This window comes from Rhincodon typus, chromosome 13, assembly GCF_021869965.1.
Source record: "Rhincodon typus isolate 14 chromosome 13, sRhiTyp1.1, whole genome shotgun sequence".
In the NCBI taxonomy this organism is placed as follows: Eukaryota; Metazoa; Chordata; class Chondrichthyes; order Orectolobiformes; family Rhincodontidae; genus Rhincodon; species Rhincodon typus.
In genome coordinates, this window is record NC_063344.1 from 9,122,062 (window position 1) to 9,144,348 (window position 22,287).

Consider the following 22,287-nt stretch of genomic DNA (forward strand, 5'->3'; position numbering starts at 1 on the left):
GACAAGTGGCGAGTAACATTCGCGCCACACAACTGCCAGGCTATACCATCATCAATAAAAGACAACCTAGATACCATTCCATGAGATTCAATGGTGTTATTATCATTGAATTCCCCAACTATCACATCCTGGAGGTTATCATTGACCAGAAACTCAACTGGACTCACCACATCAGCACAGTGACTACAAGAGCAGGTCAGAGGCTAGGAATACTTCTGATTCCCCAAAACCTGCCCATCATTTACAAGATACAAGTCAGGAGTGTGATGGAATACTCCCCACTTGTCTGGATGAGTGCAGCTCCAACAACACTCAAGAAGCTTGACACCATCCAGGACAAAGCAGCCTCCTTGACTGGCACCATATCCACAAACATCCACTCACTCCCTCCACCACTGACACTCAGTAGCAGCAGTATGTACTATTTACAAGATGCACTGCAGAAATTCACCGAAGATCCTCAGACAGCACCTTCCAAACCCACAAACACTTCCATACAGAAGGACAGGGGCAGCAGATACATGGAAACACCACCACCTCCAAGCCACTCACCATCCTGACTTGGAAATATATCGTCGTTCCTTCACTGTCACTGGGTCAAAATCCTGGAATTCCCACCCCAACGGCATTATGGGTCAACCCACTGCACATGGACTGCAAAGATTCAAGAAGGCAGCTCACCACCACCTTCTCAAGGGCAACTAGGGATGGGCAATAAATGCTGACCAACCAGTGATGCCCGCATCTCACAAAGAGTTTTGGACTCTACACAATCTTAGGTCAGAGAGATAACCTTCTTTCTTTGGCAGAGACACCCGATTAATGCATACCCTGCTTGTAAAAGAAGTATCAGGAGCAGCTATCATCAAAATGTGTTATTCTTGAAAGGTTTACACTTTCAATAAATGGGAAATGTTAAGGGAAGATTTTCCTCAATTAGCTGAATGGTTGGTAATCAAATGACACAGATTTAAGATGATTGGCAAAGGAAGAAGAGTTGACAAGATACCTTTTACGCTGCATATTGTTCTGGTTTAGAATGTGCTCTTTGAGAGAGTGGAGGAAGTAGCTCAATAATGCATTCCTAAAGGAAAATGAATGTGAAGGACAAAGGCTGTGATGGAAGAGCAGGAGTGTGAGACTAATAGAATAACTTTTACAAATTGTCAAATCGACTGAGTGCTGTGAGATTCTATCTTGTGTTTTCAACATATGGCAAACAAACAAAAGCTGAAATTGGAATCCGGGACATTTTTGTGTGACAGCTAACATTTGGATGCCAGTTTTGCAGCCTTGAACCCTTGATGGAGCTAATGGGTAGAGCAGTCTTGTCACAAGACTGGCTCAAATACAAACTGGACAGCCTACAAAAGATACCTAATTCCAACCTTGAATGTAGCCAGACCTGTGGCTGATGAAGTTCTAGAGCTGCCAGTTTTTAATCACGTTATAAAGATTAGGAATGTTAATTCTTACAATGGAGGCCCCTTCAAGGTCATGAAAGTTATAAATCCCACTCTATCACCAAATGATAAACAACCTTATCGCTGACAGTGATAATGTCACAAGAGTATATATAAAAAAAGCAGCACCAGGGTCATTCCCAGGACCAGAACTATGAAGATACTTTGTCTCCTCGGGCTGGTCTCAGCCGTACTGTCTGGTCCTGCCTCACAGCGATTCGATGGGTAAGAAAGATTTCCTGTGCATCGTATTATGCCAAAGATCTAGCAATGTAACACACTTCGCTGTCTTTGTTCCATCTCACTATTTATACTCTGCTTTTTCCTCTCGAAGGGAGAAAGTATTCCGTCTGAAGCCTACAAGTGATCAGGGTGTGTGGTTCGTGAAAGGTCTGGCCGATTTTGCAAAGGTTCGATGCCCATCCATGAACTCAAAACATCTTCAAAAACTCCCCTGAAATGAAATGATTGAAACAGCTTTCTCCTTTTCTGTCCAGGTTGATTTCTGGCGACCTGACTCCATTGACCAAGTGACAGTAGGCGCGAACGTGGATTTCCGAGTGGGTGCTCAGAATGTAGCCAAGGTTCAGGAACTGCTGGAGGAAAGTGGGCTGGAATATGAGTATGTTATAACAAGTCTCCAATGTTTCACTCAGGATCCAGGTACTTACCTCAAGTCTAACATATTATTTTCCCGAACCTTCTTTCCCATCCAGAGTTTTAATCGAAGACCTTCAGGAAATGATTGAACAACAACTTGATAATAAGGAACGATCAGCTGCTTCGCACAGTTATGTAAAGTACAATGACTTGGATACGGTATGCCTTAATCTTATCTTCCAAAGAAACATTATCGCCTCAGATCTACAATCATGTTCTTTATTTTTAGTTTGCTTAAGTATAACTCCTGCCACTGTAGATGCTTAAGAGAAGCCTTTGGCAATAGCTTATTAGGGTTAGAGGGAGGGGAGGTTGTTCTAGGAATTTGAATGTCAGCAGGGCATTTGGGAAGATCAAAAACACATTTTGTCGCAGATTACAATGTGATGGATTGCTATGGTGTAGAACTGTTGTGTTAAATGTGCCTTTGCAATCTGCCTATATTGCACTTTCATAACACTTATTCACATGTAATGTCCATCAAATCAAATTGGAAGGGAATGAGAAGGCGACTTCAACTTACACAACCTAACTTTTATTCATTAATATTGAACAAGAAAAGAACATATGGGAGGAAGGACTAAAATAAGGTTGGAATGCTGAATTTCACCTTTACAGGGCATTCCTGCCATCCATTTCACTCTTGAATTTTGGGAGGTGTGCTTTTCAAGTGATTTTTAATGACTGACCCCATAAAAAGGCACTAAAAACAGAGGTAGAGGCCACATGATTAGAGCAGATCAGCCAGTGCACTAAGTACAATTGCATTTCTAAACATCCCCCTAAATTTTTTCTAAATTTGTTACACTTGCTTTTATTGGTCAGTGCATTGAGTATAGGAGTTGGGAGGTAATGTTGTGGCTGTGCAGGACATTGGTTAGGTCATTATAGGAACACTGCATTCAGTTCTGGTCTCCTTGCTATAGGAAAGATGTCGTTAAACTTGAAAAGGGTGCAGAAAATATTTACAAAAATGTTGCTGGGGTTGGAGGGTTTGAGCTATAGGGAGATGCTGAATAGGCTGGTGCTTTTTTCCCTGGAGGATCAAAGGCTGAGGGGTGACCTTATAGAGGTTTATAAAATCATGAGGAGCATGGATAGAGTGAAAAGTCAAAGTCTGTTTTTCCAAGCTAGGGGAGTCCAGGACTAAAGGGCATAGGTTTAAGGTGAGAGGGTAAAGATTTAAAAGGGACCTAAGGAGCAACTTTTTCACACAGAGGGTGGTGCGTGTATGGAATGAGCTGCCAGAGGAAGTGGTGGAGGCTGGTACAATTACAACATTTAAAAGGCATCTGGATGGTTATATGAATAGGAAGGGTTTAGAGGGATATGGGCCAAATGCAGACTAGATTAATTTAGGATATCTGGTCGACATGGACGAGTTGGACAGAAGGGTCTGTTTCCATGCTGTACAGCTCTCTGACTCTATGGCTCTAAGTGAGGATAAGGGTAATGCACTTAATGTGTCCTATATGATTCTTAGCCGAGATATTGTTCAGGCCCCTCATGCAGACTGGTCACTGAAGTAACAGCCCATGGGGATGTAAGGCGAAGTGATAGATTGGATTGAAAATTAGCTGAGAGGCAGGAAGTGGCAGGAATAGAGGGATTAAATTAGGGGATGTTTCTGTGACCGGATGTCTGTCTCTAATGGGATTCTACAGGGTTCAGTGCTGGAGCTCTTTGTGGTGTACCTTAGTGATTTGGAAGGGTATGATCAAGACATTTGCTGATAACATGAACTTCAGTAGGGTGGTAAACAGCGAAGGGGGTAGCTGTAAACTGCAGGAGGATATCAATGAACTGGTCAGGCAGGCACAGCAATGGGCAAATGGAATTCAACATGGCAACATGTGAGGTAATTCACTTGGGGAGGACAAACAAGGCAAGGAATTGCCCGATCAGAGAGACCTTGATGTGATATCCACAGATCTCTAGAGATAGCAGGGCATGTAGATAAGGTGGTTAAGAAATGCATTTGGAATATTTGCATTATTAGCCGAAGCATAGAATATAAGGACAGGGAGGTTATTGCTGGAACTGTATAAAACACTGGTTAAGCTGTAACTGGAGTCTGCATGCAATTCTGGTCACCAAATTATAGAAGAATATAATTGCAATTGTGTTGATGTTCACTGGGTGCCAGACCCAGCAGAGAAATCAAATCCAGATGAGGAGACAAAAGGTAAATTCTTTTGTATATTTTATGGTTTCCTTTCAGTCCAGGAGGATTGGGCTGACACTGGAAGAGAGTTCCCTCTGATGCATGGAATCTCACTTGTACCAAATTGTGGTCATATTATCATTCCTGTCCTCACTGACCTAGATGTGCTGCCTTTCCCCAGTGTCACCAACTCAACATTCTCACTCTTGTATTTAAGATCTTTGTGGCTTTATCTGTATAGCCTGTGTCAACCCCCAGAACCTTCCTTTCTCAACTCTGTTGTTTCAAACAAGCTGGTAGTGCATCATCCTCCTCCACTGACCACACCCACCTCACATCTTCAACTGATTCAACCTATTTTCTGAAATTTACGATCCCTGGGCAGAAGAGTCAATTTTTTAAATTCATTCATGTGATAATCCAACATTTTTTGCCCATCCCTAATTGCCCACAGGGTTGTTAAGAGTCAGCCACATTGTTGTGGGTCTGGAGTCACATGTAGGCCAGACCAGGTAAGGACAACAGTTTCCTTCCTTAAAGGACATTTGTGAAGCAGATGAGTTTTTCCCCTGACAATTGATTTATGGGCATCATTGGACTCTTCATTTAGATTTTTAATTGAATGAAAATTCCACCATTTGAACCCAGGTCTCCAGAACATTACCAGGATCTCTAGATTAACAGTCCAGCAATGATACCACTAGACCATCACTTCTCCTGAGTGGTCTCAGCACCATTTAAGCAAGTGCAGACAATTCCACACTATGCTTTGCCTCCTCATTTTCTTCATAAAGACTCACCCCGCCCCTCCTCCCTTAATCAATTTCCTGGGGATTCTTCGCAGCTTTGTCTTCTTCAGGTCAGTGTTCATATGATTTTCGCTGATCATGCTCTCTGAAGTGCCTTGATGTGCTTCTCGACATTGGAGGTAATATATAAAGTTGCTGTTTGAAATACAGGATTGCTTTACCTCACCATTCGACTGCTGCAAGCATTAACTATGTATAATCTTAAATCTACACACTGAGATAAAACCGAAAACTGCAGACACTGGAAATATCTGAAACAAAAATAGAAATTGCTGGAGAAACTCGACAGATTTGGCAGCAGCTTTGAAGAGAGAAAGCAAAGTCAATGTTTCTGGTCCAGTGACCCTTAAATTTACGCAGCTGAAATTATAAAGGACACATTTTAAAGAGTTTGTTCAAAACTTCACTCTTCACTGTTTAAGCAGTGGATTAATCCTTTCACAGTGAAGTGGTTGATACCCCTGAGAAAGTCCCATAAATTCATTTTTCCAGGTTAAATTCCATTTGCTCTGTCCACCTGACCAGCCCATTGATATTTTCCTGCAGCTTATAGCTATCCTAGCACCCTAGAGTGTACCAGAAGACCTCAGTGTTCTAAGTAGCATTAGCCATTGTAAAGGTGAGAAAACTCAGTTTCATGTCTCATTTGAAAGACATCCCATCGACCAGCAGCACTCTTTCAGGACTACACTGAAGTTCCTGGCTACAGTACCTAGATGGTAGTAAGTTCCTCCTGCTGTGCACCTCCAGCTCCACACTGTATTGACGAGAGTACCTAAGTCTCTTGAGCAGGTCTTAAACTCTCAAACTTCCAACTCCAAGGAAAGACCACTACCCACTGACCAACTGGGACACATTTCATTCGTTCATGGAGTACAGACCTCAAAAAGCTAGCATTTTCTGTCCATTCCTGATTCCCTTTAAAATGTTCAGTGCGGACTCTCTTCTTCAAAACAGCAATGCAGAGCACAGTCAAAAGTCAACTGTATTGCTATTGGTCTGGAGTCACAAGTAGGTCAGACCAGATAATGTGGCACATTTCATTTGGCAATTTCATGGTCACCATTTCAGTTTTCTTTTTAAATGCAGTTCCAGAGAAATTCAATTTTTGAAGAGAATTTGGGGTGTTAGATGGCACGTGTCAATATTGCCTTACCAAAGCGTCAGTGACTTCACATTTTAAGAATTTATTTTCTTTTATCTTGAATAGATCAATGCTTGGATTACAAGCACCGTTGCTAGGAACTCAAACCTAATGTCGCTTATGGAAATTGGAACTAGCTACGAAGGACGGTCTATCCATGTTATCAAGGTAGTTGGAATCATATCAATGGGCATTTTCATGTATGAAAATTTATGTGAGAAGTTAAGGGAGCTTAATCATAAAGCATCCTCAATGCTACTAATAGGGACATAGAGAACAAGAGTAATGAAGTTATGTTCAACCTACATGAGACACGATTTAAATCTTAGCTGGAATACATTGTTGAATACAGTAGCACATTGGCTCAGTTGGTAGCACTACTGCCTCACAGCACCAGGGTCCTGGGTTCAATTTCATCCTCAGGTGACTGTCTGTGTGGAGTTTGCACATTCTCCCCTTGTCTGCGTGGGTTTCCTCCCACAATCCAAAGGTATGCAGGAAAGGTGGATTGGCCATGCTAAACTACCCATAGTTTTCAGGGATGAGTGGATTAGGTGGGTTATAGGGGGATGGTCTGAGGGTCAGTGTGGACTTGTTGGGCCAAAGGGCCTGTTTCCACGCTGGAGGGATTCTATAAATATGCTACAGGAAGGATGCCAACACATTCAAGAAAATACAGATGAATTTTACAAGAATGAGAAATTTCAGTCATGAAGATAGTTTGGACATGGAGAAGAAAAAGCCAAGACAAGATTTGATCAACATTTTCAAAATCAAGAGTGCTCTGGATAGAGTAGGCAGGGAGAAATGATTTTCACTCATAAATTAATCAAGAATGAGAAGGAATTGAATTAAATAATTTGCAAAAGAAGTACAGGAGCCCTGAGGGAAAAAAAATATACATTTATGCCTGAGTCTGCAACACACTGTGGTGGGGTTAGGTTCAATCGAAACATTTTAGAGAACATTACATGATTATTAAATAGAAGTAAATTGCAGGGTTATGGGAAAGGGCAGGAAAATTACACTAATTCATGATGCTCAATTGGAGAGCCAATGCAGACATAATGTGCTGATTGGGCTCCTCCTACACTTCAGCAATTCCATGATTCTTATGATTCTATGAAGTTGCTCTCAAAGATGGAAAACGATGCAATCAAAATCACTGAAAAGTATGGAAGAAAATAATCCACTCATACTGCACTTGACCAGGAAAAGGAAGTTAGGATTCCTGATCAAAAGGACCTCTTGAGCTATATGCAGTTCAAGGAATTTCAGTGGCCAAGTTAGGAAATAGATTCCAGAGTGAATGTGACTTTGACTGCAGTATTGATTAAAAAAGAAGAATTAGAGTAACTGGAAGAAGATGACAAGATAAGGAAGAGGAAGCTTAAAGTAATCTTAACAGGTCTAAGTGATCTTAACTACATGAATCTAGTAAGTGGGGGGCGGTGACGGTGAGCTTTGTTGGGTGAAAGGCTATTTTTCACACACAGCTATCAGTTAGCTGTATTCCTGTAGTCTGAAAGTAAGTGACTTTAAGCTGCTTCTTTTACCTTTTTTGCTAAAGATTGGCAAGAAAGCAAATCAACCTAAACCTGCAATCTTCATGGACTGTGGAATTCATGCTCGAGAGTGGATTTCTCCAGCATTTTGCCAGTGGTTCGTGAAAGAGGTTAGTGCAAAATGTTAGGTGTTCACCTTTTATTACAGGCTGTTTTGGAAGTGGTATAGTTTCCATTGATATATGATTTGTTATTGATAAATTTGTCCTTTCATTGTATTACCAAATTAGACTAAAAGGCACACTGTTGTTTGATGATGTTGTTAACTAGACCATCTCTTATGTCCATATTCAGATGAATATAATGCGATCTGTGAATAGAATAGAATAGCCTTTATTGTCATATGCACTTGAGTGAGTGCAGTGAAAAGTTTGTAATGTCGCTTCTCAGCATCATCTTAAGTATAGAGTACCTAGGTTCAGATACTTTAAGTGTTGTCACGGAATTGTAATAGCAAAAAAATTTAAATAGCAAGGGAACACAGAGTTTAAGAATCCAAAATGAGAAGAAAGAGTGACTTTAAAGAACTCAAGTTATTGTCCTTTTCCAGCATGACTCCATGCCCATTGGTCTTCAGAACAAGAGGCCACACTGCCTCCACACGCTGGCCTCGTTCCAGGCTCCCCTCTGCTCCCCGCTCCAGGCTTCCCTCTGCTCCCCACTCCGGGATTCTCTCTGCTCCCCGCTCCAGGACTCTCTCCGCTCCGCACTCCGGGACTCTCTCTGCTCCCCACTCTGGAACTCGGCCTACTCCCCACTCCGGGACTCTCTCTGCTCCCCGCTCCGGGACTCGCTTTGCTCCCCGCTCCGGGACTCGTCCTGCTCCCCGCTCCGGGACTCGCCCTGCTCCCCGCTCCGGGACTCGTCCTGCTCCCCACTCCGGGACTCGCCCTGCTCGCCGCTCCGGGACTCGGTCCACGCTCATTCTACTCCCTGCTCTGGGACTTGGGCCACCCACTCTGCTCTCGCCTGGGCTCCAGGCATGGCTTGTCTCCCTTCATCTGCCCTCCATCCTTCGGTTAGGATGAGGTTAAGAAGCTAAAAGTTGAGGGGGTATAAGCAAACCTGCTGCAAAGAGGAAAAGGAAAAAAGAAAAAGGAAAAGGAACTGGCGAGCAGATAATCTCTGACTGGAGCACCTTACTCTGCCTCCATCTCATACTGACTGCTACTGTGTAATCTGGCATATTTATCAAAGGATTAAATTCAATGCAATCTAGGACTGTAATCCTATATAAATGCAGACATACTTATTGCTGCAAACTTCTGAGGGTTAAACGATAACTAACCCCACTGTGAAAAAATACATGGTCATGAACCTTTAAACCATAGCAGCATTGAGATATGTTTATTTGCAAAGGCTGAAGACCCCTGATTAGACCTTCTTAATTCTGAGTTTAAAAGTGAATGGTTTCACAGATTACACTGGCAAGGCTGCTCAAGTCTCAATGAAGCCATATCAAAACTGTCATGCATGGATCTGACAACAGTCTCTTCTGTCACTATTGCATAGTTCCACTGACAGACTCATTCATCTTACCATGTATGCGTTGCTAAAACTAATCAATCGCCATGCATTGGTCTGCTAAAACTAATCGATCACCATGCATGGATCTGCTAGAACCACTTGATCACCATGCACAGGTCAGCTAAAACTAAAAGATCACCATGCATCGGTCTGAACGTAACCTTATCGATCCTACCATTAATGGATCATAACGCACAAAGTGGAAGAACATTATAAAACATCCACGGATTATTAATTCAAAATATGTTTCATCTTAAACTGTGCAACTGTTCATATTTTCCCAACCTACATAGGGAAAATTTGTTGCTGCAGTGAAATCATAATTTATTAGGGAAAATTCAAAGGGCGTATAGAAGTAAAAACAGCTAAGTTTGCAGGTTCTGTTTTCTGGAACAGATTTAATGTGAGAACTACCTTTTATACCGGTCTTCTTTGCTCTAGGCTGTCAGTACCTACGGATCTGATCCCATCATGACCAAAGTTCTGGATACCGTGGATTTCTTTGTTGTGCCCATCATTAATGTTGATGGTTACGCCTTCACCTGGTCTAATGTAGGTGGTAATATATTCGTAGTAACTAAAAAACGTGAGAGATTGTTAAATCTGGCCTGAACTGCGTTACTTACAATGTCCACTGTGATGTACTGGTGGGACGATGTACTGTTATGAAGCAGTATATTAATTATAGAAACATAGAAGACAGAAGCAGGAGTAGGCCATTTGGCCCTTAAAGCCTGTTCTACCATTCAATAGGATCATGCCTGATCACTGCAGCAATACTTAGCATCACCAAGATCCAATCACAAATGAATTTGCTGATATAGCAACATTTTTGTGAAAGACCTCTAAAGATAAGTATTGCTTAAATCAAATTCTACTTCTAATTCAAATTTTTATCAGTGTTGTGGCATTTGTAATTAATTATATTTCTTTGCAATGACTGAGCAATTCAATGCACATTTCTTAGGGTCCCTGGATTTTCGAAATTCGAAATGCTTTAACAGGTTTAGTTTGAAATCTCAGGGTAGATCCTGACCTGTGGCCTCTCAGGAATGCTCATTTCCCAAGAGCAAAGGTTGGGAAGAAGGGCAAAGATCAGTTGCCTCAAGTGCCCCCATTTGTACATCGGCCCGGGATTTCTGTAACTGCAGCCTGGTTTTAGACAGTGCGGAGCTCTGGCCCCAATCTCAAAGGTCATGCACACACACACACGCACACATACACACACACACGCATACACACACACACGCACACACGCACACGCACACACACAAGCACACACGCACACACACCCACACACGCACACAGATACACACACGCACACACACACACACACACACACACACACACACACACACACACACAGATGCACACACAGACATTTGTAGACACACACGCACACACTGACACGCACACACAGACATTCACAGACACACACACACAGATGCACACACAGACATTTGCAGACACACACACACGCACACGCACACACACACACACACACACACACACGCACACACTGACACGCACACACAGACATTTGCAGACACACATGCACACACACACACACTGACACGCACACACAGATATTCGCAGACACACACACACACACAGACATTTGCAGACACACACACACACACGCACACGCGCACACACGCACGGACATTCGCAGACACACACACACATAGACACTCACACACGCACACACATAGATGCACACATACACACACAGACACACACACACCCACATAGACACACACACAGATATACACAGACAAACTTGCAGACACACATGCACAGACAGACTTGCAGACACACATACATACACACACATACAGACAAAGACACTCACAGGTAAAACCATTGCTTCTTAAAAGCTCTCATTGCCTTCTGTGCACACTCACAGCGAATATACAATAAATGTATTAAAGATCCAAATTCTGTCTCTACAACCTACAGAACGAACGATCACTATCTATCCCCATGTTAATGTCAGTTTATAAAAATATTAGACAGGGCGGTGAAGGAGGCATTTGGCACGCTTGCCTTCATTGGTCAGAACATTGACGATAGGAGTTAGGATGTCGTATTGGGGTTATACAGGACATTGATGAGGCTGCTTTGGGAGTATTGCATACAATTCTGGTCACCCTTCTATAAAAGGATGTTATTAAATTAGTGAGGGTACAGAAAAGATTTACAATGGTGTCACTGAGATTGGAGGGTTTGAGTTATAAAGAGAAGTTGGATAGGCTGGGACTTGTTTCCTTAGAGCTTAGGGGATGAGGTTTATAAAATCATGTGTGTGCGTCAGTGTGTGCGTCAATGTGTTTGTGTGGATCACCCCCCTCAAACCTCCACTCATCACAGACCCCACCCCGACGCTCCCCACCCCCCTAACCCTCACACTGTCCAACCCTCGCTGCACTCACAGCTCACCCTTCACTCCTCACACCCATCACTCTTCTCACTGCCCCACCACCCACCCCTTACTGTTTCACTGGGCCGTGTTAAACCTTGGCTTACCCTCCCAATCACAAAACACACTAAATAGCTGACCCGTGTAACTTGCCAATGTCCCTGCTGCCCCTGGGCAACACTGCATTTCTTTTCACACATGCATGCTGTGGGTGCCACTTTAGAAGGGCTGCAAGTAGAGCTTGCCATTGTGTCTGTACCATGCCCTGACTTGTTGTTTATTTATCGGAAGAATCGCATGTGGAGAAAAACACGCTCCAAGATACCTGGTAGTTATTGCCGAGGAGTTGACCCAAACAGGAACTGGGATGCTGGATGGTGCAGTGAGTATCCTCCTCATTGCTTTAGCTATTAGGGAAGGCTTCTGAGAGAATTTATGCTCAAACAAATACGGGACTAATTCCTCTCCCTTCTTGGAACAGATTGAAAGCAGAATAATTCAGAAAAAAATTCATCTGGAGTCATAATACTTCCCTTAATATCGTCTTGGCCCCCTGTTAGTAACCCACTTGCTTCTGTTTCAATTCATGTTACTGGAACTGAAAGTACAGGACAGAGAGCTTAAACCTGGTGTTTGATAATATCATGCACATGTAGCTGCAGAACTTGAAAGGATATTCTATCGCTTTGTAGATACAAACACAGAAGATAAGAACAGAAGCAGGCCATTCAGCCCTTCGAGCCTGCTCTGTTGCATGGCTGATCATCCAACTCAGAACCTCGCTCCCACTTTCTCCCCTATACCCCTTGATCCCTTTAGCCCTAAGAGCAACAGCGAACATTGTTTTAACGGCATCTTATCACCAGAACTCATGAGAAACCAGAAAAAGTTAAATACCTCAAATACTGTGATCTACCACAGTGTCTGAGTGTTTATTACGTAAGTAAAATATAAATGTAATGTGTATACCCCCTGCATCACGTTACTATCACTGTGATATTTACATTGATTTTAAGAGGTGTGTTGATATTTTTGCGTAGATGTTTTTGAGGGATGTTGATGTTGCTGGCTCAGGGTTTATTGCGGTTACGCATAACCTTCTGATCATCTGGAAAATCAACTGGCACACTCCTGGCGCTGTAGATACTGGTTAATAACGTCTAACTCCTTTTTGAAAACATTCAATATTTTGGCCTCAACCACTTTCTGTGGCAAAGAACTCCACAGGCTCTCCATTCTCTAGCTGAAGAAATGTCTCCTCATCTCAGTCTTAAATGGACTACCCTGTATCCTTAGACTGTGACCCCCAGGTTCTGGATTGCCTGGTCACCAGGATCATCCTGCATTCTAACACTGTTTAATTCTAAATACATGCAGGCATACAATCAAGGAAGGATTCCCTGAGGTTTCTGATCCATCTTCTTCCAACATTACCAGATGGAGGTCTCTCTACAGAAATGCTTGGAATTTTTAAAAATTATTTTAATAAAATAATAATAATAATAACAATAATAATAATAATATAATTATTATTTCTTGGAATAATAAGCAAGGACTGAATAAAACAAAACTCCCTGTCTTTCATATATAGAGCAAACATAGTGATCTCAGTGCTCAAATAATAGTGAAGACACTGGAGATCTCTGCAGCTATCAATACATTGCTTGATGACTGGGGGATTTGAAGGATCGTTTTAAGCTCTGTAGCCACTGAAAAGGAAAATGCAGTGAAGGTTTCTAAGCCTCAAATGCGTGCATTATATCAGACAGTAATTCTCCTTACACAGGCCTTTCACACTAGCAGGAATGTCTGGAGTGTTGTGAAAATGGAAGATTAATGTTTCAAATAAGAAAAACAGAAATTGCTGGAGAAACCCAGCAGACATCATGAAGGGTACTAGATTTGAAATGCCAATTCTGTTTCTCTCTCCACTGATGCAGCCAGATTTGCTGAGTTTCTCGAACAACATTGGTGTTTGTTTAAGAATTCCAGCAACCTCAGGTCTTTGTCTTACGTTAATGTTTCAAGTGTAGCCTGACCTTCAGAAAAAGTCTGCTCAACATGCTGATCTGTCCGAATTTTCTTTGTTTTCCTGACCTGTGTTGTGTTTCCAACAAGTTCTGTTTGTGTTCAAGCCACTCAGACAAAGTAGGGATAAAGTGAGAGCGTCGGATGTCCTGCTAACCGTCCTGTTGTGTCCTGCAGCTGTTGGAGCTTCCACAAATCCCTGTGCCGAGACATACTGTGGTCCACGAGTAGAATCCGAGAAGGAGGTTCAGGCTGTTGCAAACTTCATCCGTCGCCACAAAGAAAGCATTAAGGCTTACCTCACTATGCATTCTTACTCTCAGATGTGTCTTTTCCCTTATTCCTACACTTATGACTTAGCGGCAAACCACAATGAACTGGTATGTACCTCAACACATTAGCACTTCATAGACAGTTATAATTATAGCAGAATTTGACATGTCGGTTTATATTATCTGAGCGATATTTGACACCAGTGGATGGTGGTGTGCTCTGCTCTCAGTTTGGGTGCAGGTTTCCAGAATGCATTTCTGCTGGGACATCAAGCAGAGCAAAGCTGCTTCCTCCCCTGATGGGCTGAATGGCCTACTTCCGTTCCTACATCTCACAGTCCCAGAAGGAAGGAGGATAAGCTAGGTGCTGACATACTTAGGGCTAGCTTATGCACTGTCTAGGAGCAAGTGCTTGGTCAGATGATGAATTATGTGTAAGATAAGAACGTGGGTTGGGATTTTACTAGGATGGAGTGAACTGCTCCAAATATTATCCCACCGACCTCAAAACCGGCAAGGAGGAAAGAATCGGGCTCCCTAGAGTGGGAGTGTGGGATATAAGGACAGCCAAGGAAGGAAAAAGCAAGATAACATCTTGTGAATGGTGACCCAATGAACACAGGGCAAATACCATCCCCAAATAATATGACACCTATCCTTCTACCTGTCCACTCTCATGCATTTGCCACTGCCCAGTATTTTGTATAAAAGAAGGCAAATGAGGGCCTTAAACAAGCAATAATTGGCCACTTAAGGTCCTCAATTGATTTAAGGGTGAACGGATGAGTGGACACTTTATCCATCTTCCCCAAAATACAGGGAACTGCTTGAGGGTGGGCAAGAAGGTGGTCAGCTTGACGGTCAGCATATTTAATCACTTCTTCATCTTCCAAATTCCAATGAGTATAACTTCAATCTGCCCAACCTACCATCATATAACAACGCCATCAACAGAAAATTCAACCCACCGAACCTTCTCCAGACTGTTTCAAATCCAAGTAGGTCCTTCCTTAAGGGATGGTACTTCAATCCTTTTGCAATAACAGCCAATGTGAAGTTTGCTTTCCTAGTGCTGTAACATTTGGTCAAAGCAGCAATATGAGGGCTGGAGTCACAATCCTTCAGAACAAGAGAGGAAAACAGGGCTAGAAAAGACTAAGGGGAAACTGGTGCAATAGGGAATCTTTAAAAATTGCATTTTGAGATCTTCACTGACTATGATTGAAAACAAAAAATGCTGGAAGTCACAGTAGGTCAGGCAGCATCCATGGGGAAAGGCAAGCTAACATTTCGAGTCTAGATGACTCTTAATCAGAGCTTCATCAGAGTTTTCAATACGGATTCCAGCATGTGCAGTAATTTGTTCCGACTATCAGATAATTTTTTCTTTATTCATTAATGGGATGAGGGTATCACTGCTAGGCAGCATTTATTGTCCATCCCTAATTGCCCAGAGGGCAGTTAAGAGTCAACCACATTGCTGTGGGTCTGGAGTCACATGTAGGCCAGACCAGGTTAGGATGGCAGTTCCCTTCTGTAAAAGACATTAGTGACCTTGATGGGTTTTTCCGACAATCAACAATGGATTCACGGCCATTATTAGATTCTTAATTCCAGATATTCTATTGAATTCAAATTCCACCATCTGCTATGGTGGGATTCGAACCTACGTCTCCACTGCCTCATTCCTGGACTGTTCATTTGCTTTATTTGTTCATGGGAAGTCGACATTGCTGACTGGGTCACAGTCTATTGCCTGATCTCGAACTGCCATTGAGAATGACTGCGTTGAGCTGCTTTCTTGAACCATTGCAGTCCTTGCTTTGTCAATGCTTTGAGGAAGGCAGATTCAAGAATTTGACTCAGAGACACTGCAGGAACTTGAGCACATCATTCAGGCTGAGAGTTCAATGAAGTGTTGCGTTCTCAAGGATGCCATCTTTCAGATAGCTCATTAACTCACGAGGGCCCACTTATCTCTTCAGCTGGTTATAAGTGCTCCCACACAAGATGGTTTGACAATCGTGTGCTCTTAAACTGGTTTAGATGACCTGGAAATACTGAAAAAGGTCTCTGATTTACATAAGAAGATCTTGGTGCTGGTGTTCCTCATCTGGAGCTTAGCTTTTGATGAGCTCTTTACAAAACAGTCGCGGCATCTTTGTTTAGTGCTCAATCACTTTCTGAAACAACAAACATAAATAACTGTTTCTTGCTGTTCCAGAATGACATTGCTAAAGGAGCGATTCGTAGCCTGGCCAGCCTTTATGGAACACAATATACCTACGGCCCAGGAGCTACCACCATTTGTAAGCCTTTAGTTTCTTTCTAGATTTGTTCACCATTTTAAACAAGCAGATAAAATGCCGTTTTATCATTCTTGTAAAGTGCATGGCTGGAATGAAATGTAAAATGAAACTGTAAATGAAATTGTACAACGAATGCTGGAAATTCCACCGTAAACCCCTTCTCCTGCGGATGTATAATGAGGAGGAATGTGTTAATGATGATGATGACGTGTATGTAACTTTGGCATAAATTGTCACGTTGTTGAGACTGAGGAGGGAGGAATCGAAGAATCATACTAGAGAGCTGTCATCAGTATTCTGCACATTGGAATGCAAATGAAGAGCATACATTCTGTGCATCAGAGAATAGCTACTCTTAGATAACATAGAGGCAGAGTTGCAGCAGACTCTGAATAGCACAGTATGGCTAAGTCAAGCAGTCTTGAATGTGCAGTGTCTTCTCTCAATGTCCATATCTCTTAGGAGGTAGAATCCACGAGGACAGAATAACATTGTTTTGAGTCCATGAAAACAGCACAGCTCATTGAGTCAGTAATCTTAGCACAAATCATCCTGCTTTCAAAGGCTTCACAGAACACGTTTCTGTCAGCAAACGTCTGATACCCACTGATACAGTCTTCTTTGTCTTAGAATATACTTTGTCCAATTATTAATTCCATTAAGAGCAAAAGAGCAAATAGAGAGAGTACGGTCCCTTAAAGATCAAAAAGGTCATCTTTGTGTTGAGCTTCAGGAAATGGGAGAGATATTAAATGAATATTTCATGTCAGTTTTTACTGTGAGGAAAAAAATAGAGGCTAGAGAATTCAGGAAAATAAATATTGCTGTTTTGAAACCAGTTCACATTACAGAACAGGAAGTGCTGGAGGTCTTAGAAAATATAAAGGTGTATAAATCTCCAAGACCTGATCTAGTGTATCCCAGGATGTTGTGGGAAGTTAGAGAGGAAATTCCAGGGCCATTTGCAGAAATATTTGTAGCATCTATAAGTACAGGTGAGGTGCTAGATTACTGGAGAGTAGTTAATGTTGTGCCTTTGTTTAATAAGGGATGTAAGGAGAACTGGGAACTATAGACTTGTGAGTCTCACTTAAGTGCTGGGTAAATTGTTGCAGGTAATTGTGACAGATAGCATTTGGAAAGGCAAGGAATGATTAGGGATAGTCAGCATGGTTTTGTGCAAGGGATATCAGGTCTCACAAAATTAATGAGTTTTTTGAGGAAGTAACCAAGAAAATTGATGAAGGCAGAGCAGTAGACATTGTTTACTTGGACTTTAATAACAAGGTTCCACATAATAGACTAATTAGTAAAGTTGGATCACATGTGATTCTGGGTGAGTTTGCCAATTCGATACAAAATTGGCTTAATTGCAGGAGACAGAGTTTTGGTGGAGGGTTGTTTTTGAGACTGGAGGCCTGTGACCAGCAGAGTTCCACAGGGATCAATGCTGGGTCCACTTTTGTTTATCATTTATATAAATGTTTTAGATGAGAATATAGAAGGCATGGTTAGTAAGTTTGCCGATGACACCAAAACTGGTGGTATCGAGGAGAGTGAATAGGTTGTCTAAGATTACAAAGAGATCTTCAATAATTGGATCAAAGAGCTGAACAGTGGCAGATGGAGTTTAATTTGGATAAATGTGAGGTGTTGCATTTTGGTAGAACAAGCAAGGACAGTACTTATACAATTAATGGTAGGGCCTTGGGTAGTGTTGTAGAACAGAGAGACCTAAAGATTCAGGTACTTAATTCTTTGAAGTTTGCATCACATATAGACAGGGTGGTTAAGGAGATGTTTAGCACACTTGCCTTCATTGCTCAGATGTTTGAGTATAGGAGTTGGGACATCATGTTGAGGTTGTACAGGATGTTGGTGAGGCCTCTTCTAGAGTATTGTGTCCAGTTCTGGTCACCCTGTTTCAGAAAGGGTATTAATAAGCTGGAGAGATTTACCAGGATGTTGCCAGGAATGCAGGGGTTGAGTTATGGGGAGAGGCTGAATAGGCAGGGACTTTTTTTAACTGGAACATAGGAAGATGAGAGCTAACCTTACAGAGGTTTATAAAATCATGAGGTGTACAGACAAGGTGTCTTTGCCCTAGGGTGATGAATTTAAAGATTAGAGGGCATGGTTTTCAGTGAGAGGAGAAAGATTTAAAAAAGACATGAGCAGCAATTTTTTTACACAGAGAGTAATGCATGTATGGAATGAACCTCCAGAGGAAATGGTGGATGCGGGTAAAGTTACAACATTTAAAAGACATTTGGGTAAGTACATGAATAGGTAATGTTTGGCGGGACATGGGCCAGGTGCAGACAGGTGGGACTAATTTAGTTTGGGATTATGGTCGGCATGGACCGAAGGATCTGTTTCTGTGCTGTGTGACGCTGTGATTCGACGTCCCTATGAAACACCATAGTCAGATATGTATATTGAAGGTGTTGCATTGACACAAGTTGACATTACATGCTGATGTTGGAAATGCAGTGTTCTGCAGGAGCTAGGTTAACGTTTTAAGGGCAATTCTTCACTAGAATTCATGTCAAGGAGGTAGAACATAACATCTTCAAAACTAACGTATCAGATAAGGATATCAGTGATGCAGAGAGGATAAAGATTTTGTTATTCATTCACGGGATGAGGGTGTCACTGACTAGGCCAGCATTTATTGCCCATCCTGCAGTTAAGGGTCAACCACATTGCTATGGGTCTGGAGTCACGTGGAGGCCAGACCAATTAAGTTCTTTCCCTAAAGAACATTAACAAACCAGATGGGTGTTTTTTTTCCTGACAATGTCATGACAGAGTCATCATTAGACTCTTAATTCCAGATTTTTATTAAATTCAAATTCCACCATCGCGATGGTAGGATTTGAATCCAAATCCTGAACCTTACCTGGGTCTCTGGATTAACAGTCCAGTGATAATACTACTAGGCCATCGCCTCCCTGTAAAGTCCCATTTGTCTATCCGCCCATGCTTTCACGGATACACATTAGTTCCCCATCCCTACCCTGAAATCATCCTGCAGCCTATCTCTACAGCCGACCCTCCACATCCCAATCCCTCTCAGCCTGCCTCTTGGTGCCTCTTGTTTCCATCCCCACAATGTTACATGATTAGAGCCGGGAAGGGTGGAGAGAGTGAGAGAGAGAAAGGGGGCAAGGGAGGGCCAAAGGATCTCCGAAGGCCAAGGAGAAACTTTTCTATCTCCTGACCTCAAGAAAATAAAATTTAAAAGAAAATAAAAACCGAAGCGTAGACCTATAAAAGGAAACCATACGCCTCCGCCTGCAGTGACAGGATGGTGCCAACTGAGAGCTTCCTTTCACCCTCAGTTAGTAATCAAAAGGGAAGTCGGATTCTAATGTGTTTTATTTACACCACTGACTGAGGCAGGCTGCCTGACTTTAGGTAAATTAGTATTGGGGGGGTCGGGGAATAGGAAGGAAAGAGATCTGAAATGCCAAGCCATCTCACTGTTTGGTGCAAGGTACAGTGTGGGGGATGATCTTTAGATGCTCCCTTTTTTCACACTCAGAGCATTGATCTAACTTTGCTCTCATTACACCACAGATTGACCCCTTTTACATTTAAAGTCAGTGAGTCATAGAGCTGTACAGCATGGAAACAGACCCTTCAGTCCAACTGATCCATGCTGACCAGATATCTTAAACTAATCTAGTCCCATTTCCCAGCATTTGGCCTATATCCCTCTAAAGCCCTCCTGTTCACTTACCTATCCAGATGCCTTTTAAATGTTGTAATTGTACCAGCCTCCACTACCTCCTCTGGCAGCTCATTCCATACACGCACCACCCTCTGTGTGAAAATGTTGCCCCTTAGGTCCCTTTTAAATCTTCCCCCTCTCACCTTAAACCTATGCCGTCTAGTTTTGGACTCCCTCACCCCAGGGAAAAGACCTTGTATATTTACGCTAACCATGCCCGTCATGATTTTTATAAATCTCTGTAAGGTCACCCCTCAGCCTCTGACACTCCAGAGAAAATAGCCCCAGCCTATTCAGCCTTTCCCTGTAGCTGAAACCCTCCTGGCAACATCCTTGTAAATCTTTTCTGAACCCTTTCAAGCTTCGCAACTTTTTCGAATAGCAGGGAGACCAGAATTGCATGCAGTATTCAAAAGTGGCCTAACCAATGTTCTGTACAGCCACCAAATGACCTCCAAACTCCTCTACTGCTATATTTCGAGCATATACTGTTTACAATTTGAGGTTCTTACCTGCATGGAAGATGTGAAACTGCCAAGTTGAGGTTTTCTCATTGCTAATATTTTGCACATTGTCTTTGTACAGATCTTGCAGCTGGAGGTTCAGATGATTGGGCCTATGATCTGGGTATTAAATATTCCTTCACCTTTGAACTCCGAGACACTGGCAGATATGGTTTCCTGTTGCCTGAATCTCAAATCCAACCAACATGTGAAGAAACCATGCTGGCCATTAAATACGTGGCCAACTATGTCATCAACAATCTGTATTGAAATATGTACATAGAGAATGTGTTAAAATAAAGAAGTTGGACAATCTACAGATCACTACTCTCACTTTGAGGAGATCTTTCTCAGGCTTCAGTACCAGTTGCGCTATGACTGCCCTAGAGCAAACCCAATAGAAACGTAAACACATTTAAGAACATTCAGCATTCTATTAACAGCAGTAATGTTACTGTAGAATCATGTTTTCAAACAGTGCTCAGAGATCATTCAATCCACCATGACCGAGCCAGTTTTTTATTTAAAGAGGTATCCAATCCATCCCAATCTCCCACCCTTTCCCCATTTCCATTGTTGAAGGGTCAAGAACAAAGAGGCCGTCTTTTAGAGTGAAAGGCGGGAGGTATGGAGGAGGAGTTGAGAAAAAAATGTTTTCACCCAGAGGGTGGTGGGCATCTGGAATGCACTGCCTGGGAGGGTAGTTAAGGTGGGAAACCTCACAACCTTTCAAAAGTACTTGCATAAGCACTTGAAGTGTCATAACATTCAAGGCTCTGGACCTAGTGTGGGAAAGTGGGACTAGTGTAGGTAGCAGTGTATTTTTTGGAGGTATAGACTCCATGGGCCAAAGGGCCTCCTCTGTATTGTATGATTCAATGACGTAATCCTTTCCTTTCAAACACCTATCCAAATCCCTTTGGGCAGCTACAGTTGAATTTGAGGGCATGGTGGCCCAGTGGTTAGCACTTCTGCCTCACAGCACCAGGGGCTAAAGTTCAAATCCAGCCTTGGGTGATTGTCTCTGTGGAGTTTGCATGTTTTGTCCATGTGGGTTTCCTCCCACAGTCCAAAGATGTGCAGGTTAGGGTGGATTGGCCATGCTAAATTACCCATAGTACACAAGGATGTGTAGGTTAGCCATGGCAAAATGTAGGGTTACAGGGATGAGGTGGGTCTGGTGGGCTGCTTGGGGTGGAGTTGATGGGCTGAATGGCCTGCTTCCACAGTTGCAGGGATTCTATGAATCTAGAACCATAATCCTCTTAGGTAATGCATTCCAGATCATAACACCTCAATACACATAAATAAATTTTCCTTCTCTCCTTGATGAGTGTTCTCAGTAATCATTCCTTGTCTCCTAGTTATCAAATTTTCTTTTCAAACTGAAAGAGGCTCTTAAAAGATAGATGTCAATTATTTGTAAAGTTTTCATTTTATGACGTGATCAAGTGAGAGTAGCATTCCAACTAATGATTTGCTTGTGCTGCCCTGAGCAATAGATGAAAATGAATTTGTTGACTTGCTTGCCGAGCTGGCTTGTTTTCATTTAGATGTTTCATCACCATGCTAGGTGACATCATCAGTGGAGCCTCCGATGAAGCAGTTCTGTTCTACTCCACTTGGAATTTATACTGTTTGGTCCATTATGGTGTGTAGTGTCATTTCCAGGTTTTGATCTGTATGGG

The 22,287-nt window shown here is 42.4% G+C and overlaps 1 protein-coding gene across 2 annotated transcripts; it reads left to right on the top strand.

Annotated features, from left to right (window-relative positions):
• The first annotated feature begins 1,560 nt into the window (after positions 1–1,560).
• Positions 1,561–20,916, top strand: cpb1 (carboxypeptidase B1 (tissue)). Of its 2 annotated transcripts, XM_020515283.2 has the most exons (11): positions 1,561–1,688; positions 1,798–1,873; positions 1,961–2,085; positions 2,180–2,282; positions 6,307–6,408; positions 7,811–7,915; positions 9,774–9,884; positions 12,043–12,133; positions 13,957–14,159; positions 16,276–16,360; positions 20,682–20,916. In XM_020515283.2, exons 1-11 carry the CDS (start codon positions 1,618–1,620, stop codon positions 20,867–20,869), a joined length of 1,260 nt encoding a protein of 419 aa, XP_020370872.1. In that variant the 5' UTR covers positions 1,561–1,617; the 3' UTR covers positions 20,870–20,916. The 2 variants fall into 2 exon arrangements, with proteins under 2 accessions (XP_020370872.1, XP_048460778.1); XM_048604821.1 differs by lacking the exons at positions 1,561–1,688; positions 1,798–1,873; positions 2,180–2,282 and having other exon boundaries at positions 2,011–2,126.
• The last annotated feature ends 1,371 nt before the right edge of the window (positions 20,917–22,287 follow it).